This window comes from Pholcus phalangioides, unplaced genomic scaffold, assembly GCF_987345545.1.
Source record: "Pholcus phalangioides strain wild (caught in Gottingen) unplaced genomic scaffold, Ppha-v1.0 ptg000041l_1, whole genome shotgun sequence".
Lineage (NCBI taxonomy): Eukaryota > Metazoa > Arthropoda > Arachnida > Araneae > Pholcidae > Pholcus > Pholcus phalangioides.
In genome coordinates this window covers 1,975,563-1,993,808 of record NW_028301627.1, presented here as the reverse complement: position 1 = coordinate 1,993,808, position 18,246 = coordinate 1,975,563, and the positions used below count along the sequence as shown (strand labels likewise).

At 37.8% G+C, this 18,246-nt stretch overlaps 1 protein-coding gene and 1 non-coding gene across 4 annotated transcripts in view; both read left to right on the top strand.

Moving 5' to 3' along the window:
- Positions 1 to 12,438, top strand: part of LOC149065040 (ATP-binding cassette sub-family C member 5-like) — a 60,581-nt gene extending 48,143 nt beyond the window's left edge. For all 3 annotated transcript variants that reach the window (XM_089254556.1, XM_089254554.1, XM_089254555.1), the window contains exons 22-30: positions 1,059 to 1,188; positions 3,784 to 4,066; positions 4,825 to 5,011; positions 5,309 to 5,588; positions 6,725 to 6,884; positions 7,003 to 7,081; positions 8,839 to 8,952; positions 9,115 to 9,279; positions 9,952 to 12,438. In XM_089254556.1, the coding sequence (XP_089110682.1) occupies positions 1,059 to 1,188; positions 3,784 to 4,066; positions 4,825 to 5,011; positions 5,309 to 5,588; positions 6,725 to 6,884; positions 7,003 to 7,081; positions 8,839 to 8,952; positions 9,115 to 9,279; positions 9,952 to 10,050 (1,497 nt within the window). In that variant the 3' untranslated portion in view covers positions 10,051 to 12,438. The remainder of the gene's footprint in view (positions 1 to 1,058; positions 1,189 to 3,783; positions 4,067 to 4,824; positions 5,012 to 5,308; positions 5,589 to 6,724; positions 6,885 to 7,002; positions 7,082 to 8,838; positions 8,953 to 9,114; positions 9,280 to 9,951) is intronic.
- Positions 12,439 to 17,566: 5,128 nt separating this feature from the next.
- On the top strand, positions 17,567 to 17,685 carry LOC149065039 (5S ribosomal RNA). Its single transcript, XR_016195697.1, has one exon. It is a non-coding gene; the product is annotated as a 5S ribosomal RNA (ribosomal RNA).
- Positions 17,686 to 18,246: the final 561 nt, after the last annotated feature.

Sequence of the window (18,246 nt, the reverse complement as noted above, 5' to 3'; positions counted from 1 at the left end):
ACAGTCAATGTAGGTTCATGAACTTTTTGACGTGTAGGTCATATAACACCCAGGATTATTTTTGTTAGTGGTATAAGAGCTAAAATATATCATCAAGGGACAGAGATATGAAGAAAACGATTTTGTACAGTAGATTCTTGCTAATCTGGTACGTATCAGACCAGGGTATGCCAGATTACTGGAAGCTAGTTGAAAAAGAAGCATAACTTTCACAACAACAAATACAATAGGGCTATTTATATAGGGAACATAACAACAAATACAATAGGGCTTTTTGGGCACTAAAAGCCCAAAATCAGCCAGTTTGCGAAGTGGCTGGCCGAGTTGACCCAGCCAATGTCTGGAATTTGTTCTTTTGCCTGCCTCTGTATAGCAATACCTAAGATATTGAAATTCAGATTAATCGTTAGGGTTGCCATAGCTAACCGTAATTATAAATGGCCATAATTACCTCAAAAAAGACTAATCATAGGGATTGATATATAGTGCCAGCCAAAGCCCAAAATTTGGACATAGGCCAGTTCATAAACTGGCGTTTTTAAGGATTTGGCAGTAATATATATGTATGCCGCAACATGTTCCTGCAGGCACATTATTAATGAGAAATTCCTTCATAATTCATTCGAAATTCCTCTGAAGAATGTGTATGAGGTGCTTGCATGGTCAAGTAGTAGTAGTACCACTTGATGGAAACTTTTCCAGATAATGTAAATGAAAGCATTGGCTGCTTATATATTATATGTTCCAGAACAGTAGAATTATGAGCATAAAAAGAATAGATTGAATTTTCTGCAATGAAATTGCAAGAGTGTTGAATTTTTCAAACTCATGTGTCTGAAAAGAAATATATCGATAAAATTGAAGAACAATGGCAAAGGAATAGAAGCTTAGACAGAAAATAGAAAAAAGTACCCAAGAAAAGAAAGAGAGCTGACTGTATATATACTAAGTAGACATTTTTACTAGAGCATGATAAAACTTATATGTAAGTCTAATTTTTATTCTTCTTTTTTTAGAGCATTTATATTGTTTTGAATGCTTTCAAATCTTGATTACAGACATCTCTGAGAGCATCTAGTCAACTGCATGATCAGATGTTGCTCAAGGTTTTCCGCACCCCCATGCATTTTTTTGACACTACACCTTCTGGTCGAGTCCTAAATCTCTTCACACACGACACAGACGAAAGTAAGTGAAAACAATCAATTGTTAAATTCCTACAATATTTCTTTCGTCCATAATTATCTGTCATAACGAGAGGGGAGGGAGTTTCGAAAATTTTATCATCTGCTGTATAAACCTGAATTTCACATTGTTAAAAACCTGAATTTCACATTTTTTGATTCCATGTTGAATTGCAGGTTGTGTCGCGAATTCCAGCTGATTCTCCTCATTAAGAAGACTCGCCACAGAAAGATTAGGCTCACAACAGTACAAGCATTGCAGTGATTAAACTTCACTCATAATTTGAAATATAGATGGCAGCACTATAACAAGCATTACACAAACAAATTTCGTGTTAGGTTCACAACAGCTTCCATCATGGCCCAGGTCTTCTTCTACACCACCTGCTTATATCTCTTCATTGAGATACAGCCATGGGCCATTATCTGGTTTGGAGGAACTTGTATTGCTTGCAGTACAGTCGAATCCTATTATAACGAACTTCAAGAGACCAAAGAAATCACTTCATTATATCGAAATTTTGTCACAAAGGAATTCCAGGTTTTTGTATTGTTCCCATATAAACTTATCTGGGGGATTAGAAAAGTGTTCGATAAAATGAGATTTTTGCTATAATGATATTCGTTACAATTCGATTCCTACTCCAGTGTGCACCCTTCCATATTACTTTTATACTGCAAGTTCACAATGATGGGGGAGGAGTGAATTTGATAATACTGAAGTTATTTTTTTATACAGTAGACTCTTGATAACTCGACACACCAAAGGTATCGACAAACATGTCGACTTAAGCAGATGTCGAGTTAGCAGGGTTTCACTCTAAATTATTTTGCAATCGTTTTTGTGTACATAATTATATACATTCTAACAATTGTATTAAATAAAATGCTAATTTTCATTAATTTTAATTTGGGGTTGTTTCAAAATAGAATCAAAACGTATAAAAAAAACTTACCTCATAAAAAATAATCAAGTACATTTGCTTGTTTTTCTTTCCGAAGAGAAAACAGAGAAAACAAAAATTCTTCTACACTATTCAGTTTATCCTGTGATTGTTTGGCATTTTCCTGACTACATAGGAAGCAACGTATCACATCTAGACTTTTTAATGCATCATGGAGAGATGGTGCAGATACTTTTTCATCTGAACTTTCTGATTCTATTTCTTTGAAACATGAAGCACCTGCTTTGGTTGATTGATTCTTGAATATCGTCGTCTTCTAAAAGAAGTTCAAAATCGGAATCAATACTCACAAATTCATCGTTGATACAATCCCACATAGTGCTATTTATGCTTTCTCCACATTTAATCTGGGAGCAATCTTCAGAAAAATAATCATTTCCCAAAGACTCCGAACAAAAACCAGCATGACGGAAGCCGTTCTGAATCGTGGCACTCGTGCCTGAACTCCATGCAGAATCAATTATTTCAACTGCCTCTAAAACAGAAATTTTAACGTCCATTCTAACATCCACATATTCACAAATTTTTTGTCTGTAATTTTCTGTAAAAAGTTTTCATACTTAGGATAATTCCTAATTTCTTTGATTGAGACTTTTGTGAAATTTTTTGCTTTCTCTTGAATTATTGATCCTGATAATGGATTGAGTGAGATCAAGGGATTTGAACCACAAAAAAGGTGCTTCCTCTACATTGCTGAATTCTGATTCCTTATGCGTTTTCTGCTTGGTTCATAAGATTCAAATGCTGAAAAAATTTCCCTCATTTTTAGCAAATGTTGAATTGCTGTTCCATGCAACTCCATATTCTTCGGCGAGTTCACTCTGAGTTTTCCTGATTCTAGTTTTATGAAAATTTCAACTTTTGATTTCAAAGTTAAAATATGAAGTTTATGTGGAGCCATTTCATTCATGGGCGTCGATGCTTACAATGACAACCAAATGACATATTCAGCATCTAATCAGGCTTTAGCTGTTTTTCTTTTACTCCTCTTCCAAGAAATTGTAAAACCGAGTTCCACCAAAAACATTCTCCGCAGCAGACAATATCAAAACTCACAATCCATAAGATTTTTATCTCTATTAGATGTTGACAATTTCAACATCCAATAGGGATCACACCACACTTTGGGGATCATCCACACTTTTTTTGACCATGAAAAGAATGAAAGACCTGTCCTGGAAATGCCACTAAAATGATAGGCCGACCAAGAGGCTTCAAACATTCATTCTTCACATGCATGCCCCTCCTCACCCGCAGCGCATAAAAGGGACCCATCATATAGAACGAAGAAACAAAGGATTATTGCGAAGTACCCATGGGCAACATAAAAAAATTCTTAGATTGGTAACACATGGGTAATTGTAAAAACCAGTCATGGTAAAGAGACAGAAATCATAGTCTGCTTAAGCGGAGTTAAGCCAAACATGTGTTGAGTTGAACAGTTTCCCCTTTATTGAAATTATTATTGGGCCTACCAAGGGAATAATAGATGTTGAGTTATCCGGATAGTGTCGAGCTATCGAGATTCTACGTTATCTGATAATTTCACTATGAGCAGACTATATTATGTGTGCAATGACAAATCAGTTGTCAATAAAATCTAATAATGGTTTCAATTTTTTTTATATTTGAAGTTGACAACAACCTCCCTCCACTGATGTCCGGATTCCTGCACAAAATGATAAATGTGATATTCGCACTGTTACTTGTCAGCATTGTTTACCACTGGTTCATCATCCCTCTTCTCATACTCGGCGTGTGTTTCGTTTTCTTGCAAAGACTGTTCCGGTCAGCATTGCGGGACCTGAAGAGACTCGAAAATGTGTCCAGATCACCCGTTTTCAGTCACGTGAGCGCCATGGTACAGGGTTTGACTACCATCAAAGCATTTCAGAGGCAAGAAGACTTTTATGACAGGTATGTTCAGATCTTATATACGTTTTGCCCATATCTGTAGCAGGCATCTTCAGAGGCTAAACTGTCATAGTGTCAAGTGAGAAAGGCTTCATCCCTCTAGTGTCATCAATTTGTTCTCTACATTAATTTTGAAGGCTTGATCAGCTGCAGAAGAATTTCATTGGCTATTCTTGAGTGGACGTGGCTTGCTCTGATTTGCTGCGTATAGTGTCTAGTGGGAATGGGCTGTTGAGGTCATTTCTTCTCTGGCTCTCGTTGGGGGCACATTTCGACTCCCACTTGGGTCCTGTTATTTCAGTGGTGCAGAAAGCCGAGGTGTTCCGCTGCACCCCCCCCCCCCCCCCCCGCTCCCATGAGAGCCAGAGAGGAAATTACCTCGGCATCCAATCACTAGTAGACACCACATGCAGACAATCAGATCAGGACACATCCACACAAGCCAGCTAATGTGGTTTTTCTGCTGCTGATCATGACTCAAAACAAGTCAATGAATATACGAAATCTTTCTCACTTACCTCGGAGGCCTACGTTTGTTTAACCTCAAAGGATGCTTGCTACAGCTGTGGGCTAAACATCGGAAAGAAAATGCCTTAGACCATGGCCCAAACCTAATAGCCCAGAACCCGCTTTTAAGTCAATTCATAGAGTAATGTGAATTTTTAAGTAATTTACTTTTTATAGTTTTACATGGTTAATTAAAAATGTTTCACAAAGTTCAATGGAATTTTTTAATTAGAAATTTGTTTCCATACTCATAGGTTCACTCAACTTGTGGACGAGCATGCCTCCCCTCAGTATCTGTTCTATTGCTCTATTCGCTGGCTTGGAGCTCGCATGGATTTCCTTTATCTTGTAATTGCGATAATTATTTCGATTTTCGTTGTTCAACTCAAAGGAGAAGTAGATGCGGCATTTGCTGCCCTTGCTTTGACCTTAGCCATGCAGGTAAATTTTATTCATGTTTTTTTGGGGAATATAGTATCATATATAATACTCTAAGCCATTTGTGCAACCTTGCCTCTGAATTTGTTGAATATACCATAATGGCACAGATCAATAAGGAAACCGGTATGCAAGCGAATCATTTGCTGCTGTAAGGCCTTTGTTTCTGCCTCATAATTTCACAAATCTTTCAGCTGCAAATGAGTTAAGTGATATAGTCTGTGAATTTGTTGTGAATTATTTGCTATGTTACTGCACAATATCTACTTAATGGTTCTTTTATTCATTGCTAACCTTTAGATGAGCGGCATGTACCAATATGTTGTCCGTCTTGGATGTGATTTGGAAACAAGATTCACTTCAGTAGAGCGGATACAGTCATACATACAAGAGCTAGAGAGTGAGGCTCCGGTGGTTGTTGAAAAATTCAGAACATCACCTGACTGGCCAACGAGAGGCAAGATAAGTTTCATTGACGTTAAAATGAGGTATAGGCCTGGGTTACCATTGGCCCTGAAAGGCCTTGCTTTTGACATTGAACCTGGAGAGAAAATTGGTATTGTTGGACGAACTGGATCTGGTAAACATTTTTCACTGTTATAAATTTTTGCAAATTTGGTAGTACTTTGTTGGTACTTTATCCTTTGGGATTAACTAAATTCTAGATGGTTGCAGTTGTACCCCTGATTTCACACCACCATTTATTTCGCAGAATGCTGGCACTATAACGAGTTTGTTGTTATATCAAATCAGGGTTTTACATGTGTAAGGTAGAAAATTTGCTCACTGAAAATTTCTTGTATTAAGTGAGTTTAATGCGACATTGGGGGTAGCACTGTAACAGAGTTCCTCTGCATATCTTTATGCGTATGCAAAATTAGACCCTCACTTGTGTGAATTTTACTTGGGCTGTTATCGACATCTCCACTTATCATATAACTTTGGGAGATATTGCTGTATTAACACCATAGGTGGAGATAGACTTGGAAGTCTGGGGGGGGGGGGGGTATGGTCATTATTGCCGGGGAGGGGGGGTACAGAATGATCATGATGTCAATTCATAATATATACATTAGATAAGTCAACTTCACATTTTACGCTGGGGGGCAATGCCCTCCACGCCCTGTATCTCCACCCATGATTAAAACACTGCTGATGCGGGGTCATGTGGGCATCATGCTGGACTCACATCACGAGGATCCACCTTGTACAGTCCTGCAACACGATACTGACATAGATCGAAAATTCAAGTATTTACTATCTTCACTTAAAATTATAAAAGGTTGATAGCAGCACCACCAAGATCACAAAACAAGCACAGTTATAACAACATAAATACGTTTGGGCCACACATACACTCAGAACACACATTCCGGCATGTACAAATACGGTAAAAGTTCCGCAGAAGAATGTGTAAAAGGTTTTGCGTATGGTTAAGATTACCATTTTTTTTCTCTCTCTCTCCCTCCCCCCCCCCCCCCCCCCGCCGTAAAACATGTTTACATTTTTTATTCATGGATTACTTGTATGTACAAACGCAACACTAAAGTGGACGTAGCTTTGGTTCTGAGCTGAGTGTCATATAAACAAAATAAGGCCTGTTTAAGAAGCACATCAAACAGGGCTTTTATAAAATTGATTGATTGATTTTTTTTTTTAAATCAGATAATTCTTTTTGAAACACCCTGTATTTTTATTAACACATTTTTTTTTCAGGCAAATCATCTCTTGTTGCTGCATTATTCCGTTTAGTTGAGCTGCAATCTGGAAGTATATTCATAGATGGTGTCAATATTCGAGACTTGGGGCTCGATGACCTTCGGTCGAGGCTTTGTGTCATACCTCAAGACCCGGTGCTTTTCCAAGGAAGTGTGAGGTAAATCACATGTCATCAAAGTTGTTCTCTGTTGTAATTGTTAGCCATAATTGCATGAAATATTGATGGTAGCAAAGTGTTGAGCTGGGTTTCGATATGACTTTCGTATTTTTTGCAGGTATAATCTTGATCCTCTCGATGAATATGAAGATGAGGAATTATGGAGTGCGCTGGGAAGAACGCATATGAAAGACAAGGTTTGCAGGTTTTCTTCCACATTATTGAAGGAATTTGCCTTAAATAGTGAACTGTGTCTCTTATAATGCAAGCTTATTTGTTTATACTTAGCATTTTTGAAATGTATTGAAATGAATTTTAAATAGGTTGTCCGAAATTAATTTTTCATCTTCAAAACACAAATGTAAGCGAGTTTCCCTGTCAAACAATAGCAGTCTCTCTACAGCAGTGTTTCTCAAAGTGTGCTGCAACATTCCCATGCACTCCTGCATCCCTTTTACCATCCAAAAATTAGACAACAAAATGAAATAACATAGACTTTTTCATCACAAGACATTCATTCATGACAAATTAATTTTAATATTAGCCATGGCCTCTACATCCTGAAATAATGCCCTTAGGCTGAGATCTTCGGCGAACCCCCAAGACTTCCCACGTACCCTTCTATGATGAATTTATATAGCTTGAAAGAACAAAAAAATTATGGTTATTCTCCCGGGCCCCAGAGCTGGACCCCTGTCAACTCCACCCTTGTGGGGGCCATGCAGTTAGCAATTAATTCTCTAATATAATACATTTCTCAATCAGAAATCTCATTACTCTGTTACTGAAAAAAAAACAAAAAATCACAAATTGATCAGACCCAACTTGGCAGATCTCACCAAAGTCAGGAAGTTCATGTCACACCTTGACAACTTGATCTTCAAGCACACTAGGCAGTTTATCACAGATTCACAGAACATGATCAACAGATTAGAAAGACGAGGTGTCTTCAAGTTGTCTGCTTGAGCTATCAAGATTAGTAACTCATATATGTTGACTGACCAGATGAAGTATCACTGGCATTATAGTGGTAAGGTGCTCGTCTCGTCGTCCACCATGAAGGTTCACAGGTTTGAATCTGGAAAGAACATAGAAAACAAGTTCTTAACGTAGCAAGCCTGGAGTGACCACCGATAGATACCACCTTTCCCACCCTACTCAAATGGTTGGAAATTGTTTATGGCGATATGACCAGAGTGGGTGTGCGGTAAAGTAGATGAAGTATCACAGCAGGAGATGATGAGCCACTGGTTTCACCCTAGCATGAAGATGCTTCTGAGGTAATGAAACCACTGGCATCGAACTTATCCAGTGTATGCAGAGAGACCATGGAAGACATGGATGATTATGTCGACCATGGAATTGGTGCCGCGTAAATCAGTCTTACAGAGTACTGTAACGGACTCAAACAGAGATTTACCTTAAACTTTTGGAAATATCTACCAAATTATTCTGGGGTGCCAAAGATGAATCATGAATTGGGCAAGGGAGCCATGGGTGGCAAAAGTTTGAGAACCACCATGGTTTACAAGCAGCGAGAGACTTGCAACATTAAATTACAAAATATTCATTTGTGCATACAACCCTGGTCTACAGGCATGTTTCAAATGGCATGTCAGGGTTGGGTTTGCTTTTCAGCGTTCAAAGTCCATCGCCATGATCAAATTGAATGATTTTTCTACTTGTTTTTGGGGGGGGTCAGATTTTCATCTAATTCTTTGTAACATAACCTAGGAGCTTGACTGCTTAGACATCCGTGCAATGTGTATCATCAGTATGTGCAGCCATCTGTTTTTCGAATAAGCACCAAGTTAATGTTATCTTGTTTTATCATGTAAGTGTATTTGTGTGTGAAATAATTTTTTTTTTTTTGATTTGTCAATGCTGTCAATTCAATGCTGTAATGTCAATTTGATTTGTCAAATCTGAAAACTATATTTTATCATTTGTATAGATTTCATCATTGGACAAAGGTCTGGAAGCCACTGTCATAGAAAACGGCGCAAACTTTTCGATTGGAGAGAAGCAGTTGCTGTGCATGGCCAGAGCATTGCTTAAACAGTGTAAGGTAAGTCACGAGTAGAATCAACAAATGTCAAAATGTACTTCCTTTCCTTGTATTTTTTCCTCATTTAAAAAGATCTCTTACTATTTTTTTGCTGTGTTATTCAAATAGAAATTCTTTTTTTTTTTTACTTATCGACTCAATTCTTTCACTACCCATAATCAGGTTGTTATACTAGATGAAGCGACAGCATCTGTTGATACCGAGACTGATAGGCTGATACAAAGAACTATCCAACAGACTTTTATTGACTCGACTGTCCTAACTATTGCTCACAGGCTCTCTACCGTCATCAGTTGCGATCGAGTTATGGTTCTTTCGGATGGAAAGGTAAGTTATACATTATTACTCATGCATGTGCAAATTAGGTGAAATCCCCCCTCCCCCTCCCCCCCAGATTTGCCTCTCAAGTTTTTATGCTGTTTTTAAATCGAACCCAAATGCAATGTGTGGTACCATAAACTGGGGTAACTTTAGGGCAAATGTGGCACAATTTTAAACATGGTATCCATGCTGTAAGTGGCTCTTAATGGCTATGCAAACAAAATCAAATACAAAGGTTTTCAACAGCTGGCTGATGCGAAGATGATTTCAGGAAAGAGAGGAAATTCAGCTGCCCTTGCAAGAAATCAGATCCTCTCGTTTGTCGGGTGAGACCACAAAGGCAACAAATCTCAGTTTTTCCTTAGAGCTCGTGTGCACTGAACGGGACCATACATGCACAGTCAGAACTAACTCAGGCCAATGCTCACAATAGCTGACTTCGTCACTGAATGGTAACTTATCCAAGGAGGATGTTACTCTCCACTAACACTGTTTTTGCATCAGCCAGCTGTTGAAAAACTTTGTATAGATAGCGGATAGTGAAATCATCCTTGGACAAAATCCAATACTTTGCCTACAGCAATTCAATACTTGTAGGATATCGACAGCTATGCTTATATGGATTTGTGAAGCTTCTTTATCCATCCATTAGTTTAACAACTTTATTTTGTGTTACAGATTATAGAATTCGATGAACCGAGCATTTTATTAAAGAATCGCAAGGGTGCATTCTCCCGCCTGATGTCAACTTCAGAAATATTTTTGCCAAACAAGTGATGCATCAATACCAAATTATGTGACACCACACCGAAACCGTGATGTTTTCGTTTAAATAATTTGAAATCGAGAGATACATTTTAAACTAGAGTCCTCTAATACAGATTACTTGTGCATGTGAAACAGAAGAACTGCTAGCAAACTCGTGTGCATGTGGCCGTTTTGATAATAAGCAAAGCATCAGAGTCAGTTATCTGCCGATTTGTTTGCCTTTTTTTTATGCTTTTCAGCTTTGGTTTCAATCAAGAGTTTTTAAATAATTTAGTTTAACCAAGATTTAGATTTGGTACATGTTGTGTTTCAAGCAAACATGATTTTATTGTTGTTATTATTAGTTAATAATTAATGATCAATTCCTTGTTAATTACTTGTGTTTTGCGATGGATGGTTTGAGTTCAAAGACTCGGAAGAAAAAAGTCTGATTTATTTCTCTCCCTAGTGCCATATCTCGTGTCGTAAGTTTAAATTATTTATGGGCATAAAAATGTCTTTGGAACTAAGACAAATATTCCTCCATTTGTGATAAGGTCTTACGGATTATCTACCCCACACACACACACTAAGTAAATTATACGAGGGCTAGAGCCCCCAATAATTTGTGAATATCCAGTGGAACCTCAATAGCTTGACACCCCCAAACTTAAGTGTATTCCATTTGATCTCACCTTCAACAGTTTTCAAGGATCGTTTATGCATATACATGTATCTATAAACAGGGTGTCCCAGAACTCTACTACGAAAATGGGGGGGAGGAAAGAATTTGTCTTTGCAATTCAACAAAGGGTCATAAGCTAATTATTCGAATGATTCAGGCATTACCCCACCCCCACTTCAGAAGTCTCCAAATAATGACAATGTTGCTCACATGATGAGAAGTGACTGGGAAATTTTTTATCTTTCCTGTCGCAAGCAATTGTGAAGAAAATTGGGTATAACACTTTTTTCCCCCTCTCACTGCCAGGGTTACTTTAGGAATTTTATTTTCTTCTCTACATTTTTCGGTGATGGAAGCTTCCAACATACATTCAAGTTACATTCCAACATGTACCAATTGGTTAGAGGTTCCGCAGAGAAATATGGATGAGGTGCATGTCTAGTTTAGTAGTAGTGGTGACGGAAGCTTTAATTTTATGTTAACATTGCCTGGTTGGGAAAGTCATTTGCAACCCTGAATTCCATTGGAAAAATTTCTTATCTTGTTTGGTTCGTTCTTGCTTTGACAAAAACTCTCAATGCTCTCATTTCAGTGGCCAGAGTTCAGGGAAATCCTGCATTTAATTAAACAATTTTCTATTCCATCATCTATAAATTTTTTGATCTGCAGTTTTCTATGAAAGATTTCTGTTTCTAGACTAATCTTGGATTTGGTGGGGGTGGAGGGGAAATCTTATTTTGATTGTTAAAGGGTCTGTTATTCGTGAATGAGCAGTGCTATTACCGAAAATGAGCAAAAACTTTCCTATTTTCAGTTTGAAAATTTCAGATATAGCTTTCTCTCAACATCTCTCTTACTCAAAATTTTCAGATATCATTTGCATCAACCTATGGCTTCTATTGTATGAGGGGAGGGAGGTTCAAACAGCAGGAAGTATGGGATGTAACCTGAACTGGAAGTGTGCGGAAGAATATTTGATGGATAATCAATTGACAAGAAACAAATCATTTTGGAAATACACCGTGAGCATAATTAGAGAAATTCCATAAAATTTTTGAACTGGCTGGCACATAGGCAATTTCTAATAATCATGTTTATTCAATACAAATTGTAGTTGGCTTAAGTGGGCAGAGCCACTACTAGATACTTGGTCAGCCGGGGCAAGTACACATTTTGGCCCCCCCCCCCTTTTAATGCTGAGGGAAAGGTTAAAGGGTTAAATTTTCACCCACTTTTGTCCTGCACCCAGGACAACAGGCCCATCTGTATCCCCCCCCCCCCTAGTTGGGGTCCTGTAAGCAGGGCTTAGCTATCACACATCAAGTTAGAGGAGGTTCCCCCCATTGAATTTATTACTGTGTCAACCATGTAAGCAATAAATGTTGATTTACTGGGGTGATCAAGCTATCGTGGCTCCACTGAACAATGCAATGCCCCACTCCAACCCTTCCTACTTACATTTTTGAGTCTTATACATAAGGTATGACTGGCAAATACAGGTTCTTTCAATGTTTTCTTGCCAGTTCAGCCCATTACAGATGTGATGACTTCAATGATGTTCAGGTTTGTTTTTTTTAATTGGTCTCAAAATGCTCAGAAGAGCAAAAAAAGCTCTTTTTGTCCATATTAATGTCCGAAATTTGTTTAAACCAGCGGTTCTCAACAGGTGCTCTGCAGAGCCCTTGGGGCTCCTTTTGCACTCTCCAGGGGCTCCGTGGCTGCTCAAGGAAAATTTTAAAAAACAGTAAAATTTTAAAAAATAATTATAAATATTTTTAAATAGTAAAAAAAAATAAATCAGTAACTTTGATGAATAATTAAGAAATGGGCCTACGGGGCTCCACCATAGAATTTTTTACTGAAAAGGGCTCAGCGAGTCGTAAAAGGTTGAGAACTGCTGGTTTAAACTGTTGTGCAACCGAATTAAACTTTGTTAGAAATGATACGTAAGCATTTAATAGCATTGCCAAAATGAATGATCAGTATTGAAACAGAGTGAATGACATAAAAGCAGTACTGTAGGAACAAACTGTCTCTGATGTTATGTGTGTACTCACACTAACTGCCGGAGAACAGTCTTTAATCACTGTGCTTACCTCACTTTAAGAACTTGAATATCCTTGATCTCTCTGTATAACTTTTTTTTCCATGTTCATTATTAATGCTCAGTACTCAGATAAAATTCTCATTCATCAAATGCAGGTTGAACATCTTTTCTCGTATTCCGCCAGAACCATCTTAACAGCACCATGGGCCAAGTGATATTCTGGGGCCCTTAATTAGTTGGAAGTACCTGCTTATTAATTTCTATGAAAATCATAGCATTAAATCTCATTATCACTGGGCCCCCAGGCCATGCCTGGGTGTGTCCTATTCATTAAGACAGCGCTATATTCCGCCTGTGAATAAATTGTTACAGAGCACCTACCCCTGTTAAATTACAGTTAGTGACTGGCTCAATTTTTCTCACCACTGTTATCAAACCAAGTGGTGTTTTTTTTCCCTGGCAATAACAAAACATGTAGCGAATGTTTTGTGTTCCTGAACTCCAAAGCTTCATCGCAAGGGCGTAGCGAGTGGCAGGGGGATTTGGGAGGTCTGCCCCCCCCCCAAACAAAATTTCTGGCTTCACCCCTGCATTCATCAGGACATAATTTTTGATATTATTCAGATGTGTTGCTGTATTTTTGTTATAGTTGACATCTATATTTCTTATGGGCATCTTTTTTTCAGCCACCTCATTTTGGCGTTTTGCCTGTTGTGCCCTCTGTATGATGAGAAAACTTCTTTCATTCGCCTTAATCTATTTATTAGAACTGCCAAAGAAGTCTCTGATCAATGGAACTTTTATTAATGTCTGATATCATTAGGAACCAGATTCTGAGCTAGTGAAGAAATAATCACCCTAACTCCAATCTCTCAAAAATAGAACCTCTGTTTTCGGGTACAAGTGGAACGTCCGTTGCCTTCAGGGTTTTTAGGGTTTAGTTCTCGCTGCTCTGCAGTGTGAGGAACACTTTCGAATTGGTATACTCATACATATAGTCAGAAAAGCTCATATTTTTATATGTATATATTCGACATAAAAATAATTGATTTTTCTTTGAACTGGTTTTGAGACTGCATTTTTGGACTCGTGGGTACACAAACATTCCTGCTTGAGGACCATATTCTGACCCGTATTACTGTTTCAGGCAGCATCGGAGCTGAATTGCCTATTTAAATGTCATTAACATCTTGGCCTTCATAATCGCCATCATATCTAACTCTACGTCCTGTATAATATAGTCGAACTTCAATTTCAATGCCACCATTTATATATATTCCACGGAATTCTGGCTCTATAACGAGTTTGGCATTGTATTGAATTCAAGGTTGAACCTATGTAATCCCTATATGTATATATGCAAGATTTGTTCATTGAAAATTTCTGTCACCCAATTGTTTGGTGCTATAATGGGGTACAACTGCATTAAAAGGTAATGGAATAATCAATATTTTAAATAAAATTCTTGAAAGGGTCAGATTGGTCCTACGAGCAGAGTTTTGTGCACTCATGTTATAGACATTCTTATTATTAGACTTTGATATTCCTTTCTAGCCATTCAACAGTCAGACCTCTGTATAACGTCTTCTCGCTTTTAACATCAACTTTTATATGTCAAATTGTGGGCACTCTTTATCAAGTCACCCCCTCACTCTATTATGAAGTCATTTTTTATTCAGTATCCAAGGATGATGCATGTATCCAGTATCCTCAGGCTGGCTCAGGTCTGACTGTATGTGGTGGAATTCATTGATAATGTTTGTATATGGAACTTTTTTTATATATAGACTAACATTGTCAGGTGTATATTTGCTTTCATTTTCAATTTTGATATTTATGGGGAATATTAGCGTTTATTCTTGGAGAAAAATGTACATGACATTGCCTTTTTTTTAAGCTTTTATTCTTATCTGGAAGTGTATTTCTTCTATGTATTACTTTCCTGGAACTGATTGGTTGATTTGTATAAATTAATTAATTAGTCTTATATACATGGATTGTATATGGTTCGATTTTGTGTATCATCGCCATGTGTGTGATAATGTTTTCAGATTGGTATAACATTGAGGTGTTTGGATAATCTATATTGTAAAATTCGATATACATTTCTGATTGCCGTTTTACAGCAAAAAAATCTACAGAATATATAAATTATATATATATGGATTAGTGTGTTAGATTTTGTTCGCATCTTGTGATGATAAAGTGATTAAAGTAATATTTATGTATGTTTCAAATTACTGCATGTGGCTTCTTTTTTTTTTTCTTGGTATGGTTTGTGCACATTTTTGACATTTCGTCTGTCTATGTAAAGCCGTGTGAAGGTGGTTTTAAATTTCTTTGATTACTCTTACATCCTATGATGGTACAAATATTTAATGTGCATACGGGCTGCCTGCGCTTCAGAAAATCTATTAATGCTATGCAAAAAACACTGTTCATTAATTTTTCATTTTTATACCAAAACGAAGTAGCCACCTTTTATAAATTTTGGGTCCACTCAACACGAAAATCACCTTTAAAATTCTCTCCTTGCTCAGAGTTTTGAGAAATTTCACTGTTTATATTTTACATATAATTCTATGGGACGTTATTCTTGAGTTCATTTTCAGTCCAATAACTTACAGTACGCATGGGCCCACCCGGGTACGACCCGGGGGCCTCAAGGAAAGAGAGGCCTCAGAAAAACGGAAAGTGGTTGAATTTTTCGGAAATTGGCCAGGTAGGGCCTCAGAAAAACCACTTGGCCCGAGGGCCCATGATGCTCTTAAGATGGCCCTGCAGTAGAGTAACATCAGTGGGTAATATGTTCATTTCTTGGATAAAGTGCACGAGATAAGCCACACATAATAAATTAAGATAAATGCTAATAAAAATATCCAGACTATATTTTACTGAACCTCTCCAATATACAACTACTGATCTGTGGGTCTGTTATGAAAAAACGAAAATTTTCCCAGAATCCAATTGCCTTAAAATGATTGGGGATAATGAGTGATGTCACACTTAATTGCTAATTTACATATACTTATTGTTAAAGAGAGAGGTGCGAACGAGTCATGAAGAATACTAATTATGCAAGAGAGAGGACACAATTTACAAGCGGTCGCACACACGCATGCAGAAAACTGGAAACAACCGGTTCATGGACATGCAGCATCATCTATACACATACATATATAACAAACTAGAGCGAGAGATTATATTTCTAACATCCCCCTCCCCTGCCCTTAATCGCACATTTTCAGACAACACAAATTAGGGCAATGCTTTCATGAGCATATCCGCAATTTGAAATTTAGTACAAACATATTTCAATTTGAATATTATTTTCTTCGATAACATCACGTAAAAACTTGAGCTTTATGTCCAAGTGCTTTAGCCTACCTTGACTATTTTCATTTATTACCAGGGCCGGATTAACACTTTTGAAGGCCCTAAGCAAGGGTGATTTTGGTGCCCCCATCATAAGTACCGTCAAACGTCGTTAGTACGTCACCCGGTTATCAGTCCCTCCACTTACCGGGTTTATTTTTGGAAGCCCCAATTGTCCTCATGCAGGAATTGGCACAGCTATGGCTTACTCCGCTTACTAAGTCATATTTTTGCTCTCCCAAGAGTGACTCATTAACGAGGCTTGACTGTATATACTAGTAAAAATATATTTCTCTCAATATTGGAACTATCAATGAATAAAGCCCATGTGAAATATATATTTTTTTCCCAAAGTAATGGACATCTGAGCCAAAATTTGTGATATGAATATTTCTAAATACGCACTTTATTAATTGAAATGTTTTCTACTTTTCCTTGCCGCAAAATCCTTGATCAAGTCTTCGAAACCAATGCTCCGCAACACACTTGCTTCTATGGAACAATAAAGATAGAGCATCGAGCCTACCTTTGTTGCATAATTGTTACGATTTTTTTATATGCTTTAATTGAGAAAATGAGCGCTCAGCAGAGCAATTCGCAATCATCAATGTTAAAAAATGTCCTGAAACTGGTATCAAAATTCGGAAAAGTTCACTCAATGTTATCTTCTACAATTATTTTACATAGTCCCGAATTGCGAGTGAATTTGGTTTTTACAGTATTTGTTCCACTGAATTCTTCCAGCGTCAATGACGGAACAGGCTGACCCTGGAGGGGGGGAATCTCCTCCCATAGATTTGATAAATATGTTCAGTATATCAAATTCCAATGAGTTGTTAAGACCTCGACTTCTTAATACTTAATCTATTCCTATATTTGTTCACAGCTAAGCGAATGCGCGTGAAATGAATAAAATATTTCTTATAGCATCAACTAATATTACAAAGTTACCAATACTGCGGTTTGTTAAGAATGGTAGAATTTCAAAATATTCCATTGATTAAACATTTCTGATTAACCGGTCAAAAATTTTAATCGGTTCCCAGGCCTAATATATACATTTCGCTGGTGCAAAATAAATATTCATTGTACCCAGTGCCGTCTTAACGCATGGGGCCCATCCGGGTGCCTCAAAAAAAAAAATGAGTAGTATTTTTCGAAAATTTGCTAGGTAGGGTCTCAGAAAAATCACTTGGCCCGGGGGGGGCCCATGGAGGAAAGAGTAACAGGAGGTGACGTGCAGTGCCGTCTTAAGGCATGGGGGCACCTCAAGAGAAAAGGGGCCTCACAAAAATGGGATCTAGTTGAGATTTTCGAAAATTTGCCTGGCAGGGACTCAGAAAAATCATTTGGCCCGGGGGCCCATGATGCTCTTAAGACGTCCCCGGTGACGTAACCAGCGCGTCCGTGGTTGCCAGATGAAGCCAGTGATCGCTCTAGCCAACGGCCATACCATGCTGAAAACACCGGTTCTCGTCCGGTCACCGAAGTTAAGCAGCATCGGGCGCGGTTAGTACTTGGGAGGGTGACCACCTGGGAACACCGCGTGCTGTTGGCATCACTTAACAGAGCCCTGTTGCCTAATTACATCCCACCAGGGAACAGAGCCTCGACTACGACTGGCCTTTAAGTGATCGCTCTATTAAAGTTACCAACTAAGCCCAAACAAACCGTAGCTTCCCATGCTTTCCTATGAGAAACATCCCGTTTTTAAAAATCATTTAAAAATTTACTATTCACTTTAGGAACTCGATTTTTTTTTCCTCAAATTCTTTGGATATATTTATACAATTGAACGAGAGCTTTTACAATTTTAGTTGTTATTTGTTTCCGAATATTAATTTCAACAACATGAAACCTTTTGCAATTTCTCAGCATTCTAATTTTAAAAAAAAATTATGCCAAAGCATCTAACACATCAGTGCTGACTGAGAGACAATGTTCAAAGACACTTGAGCAAGCGATGTTTGAAAAAAATCTGATTTTTTTTTTTGCGAAAAACATTATATATATATAGTCAAACCTCGTTAGTGCGTCACCCGGTTAACACGTCATTCCGCTTAACGGATCACATTTTTGGAAGTCCCAATTGTCCTCAGGCAGGACTTGCCAAGCTATG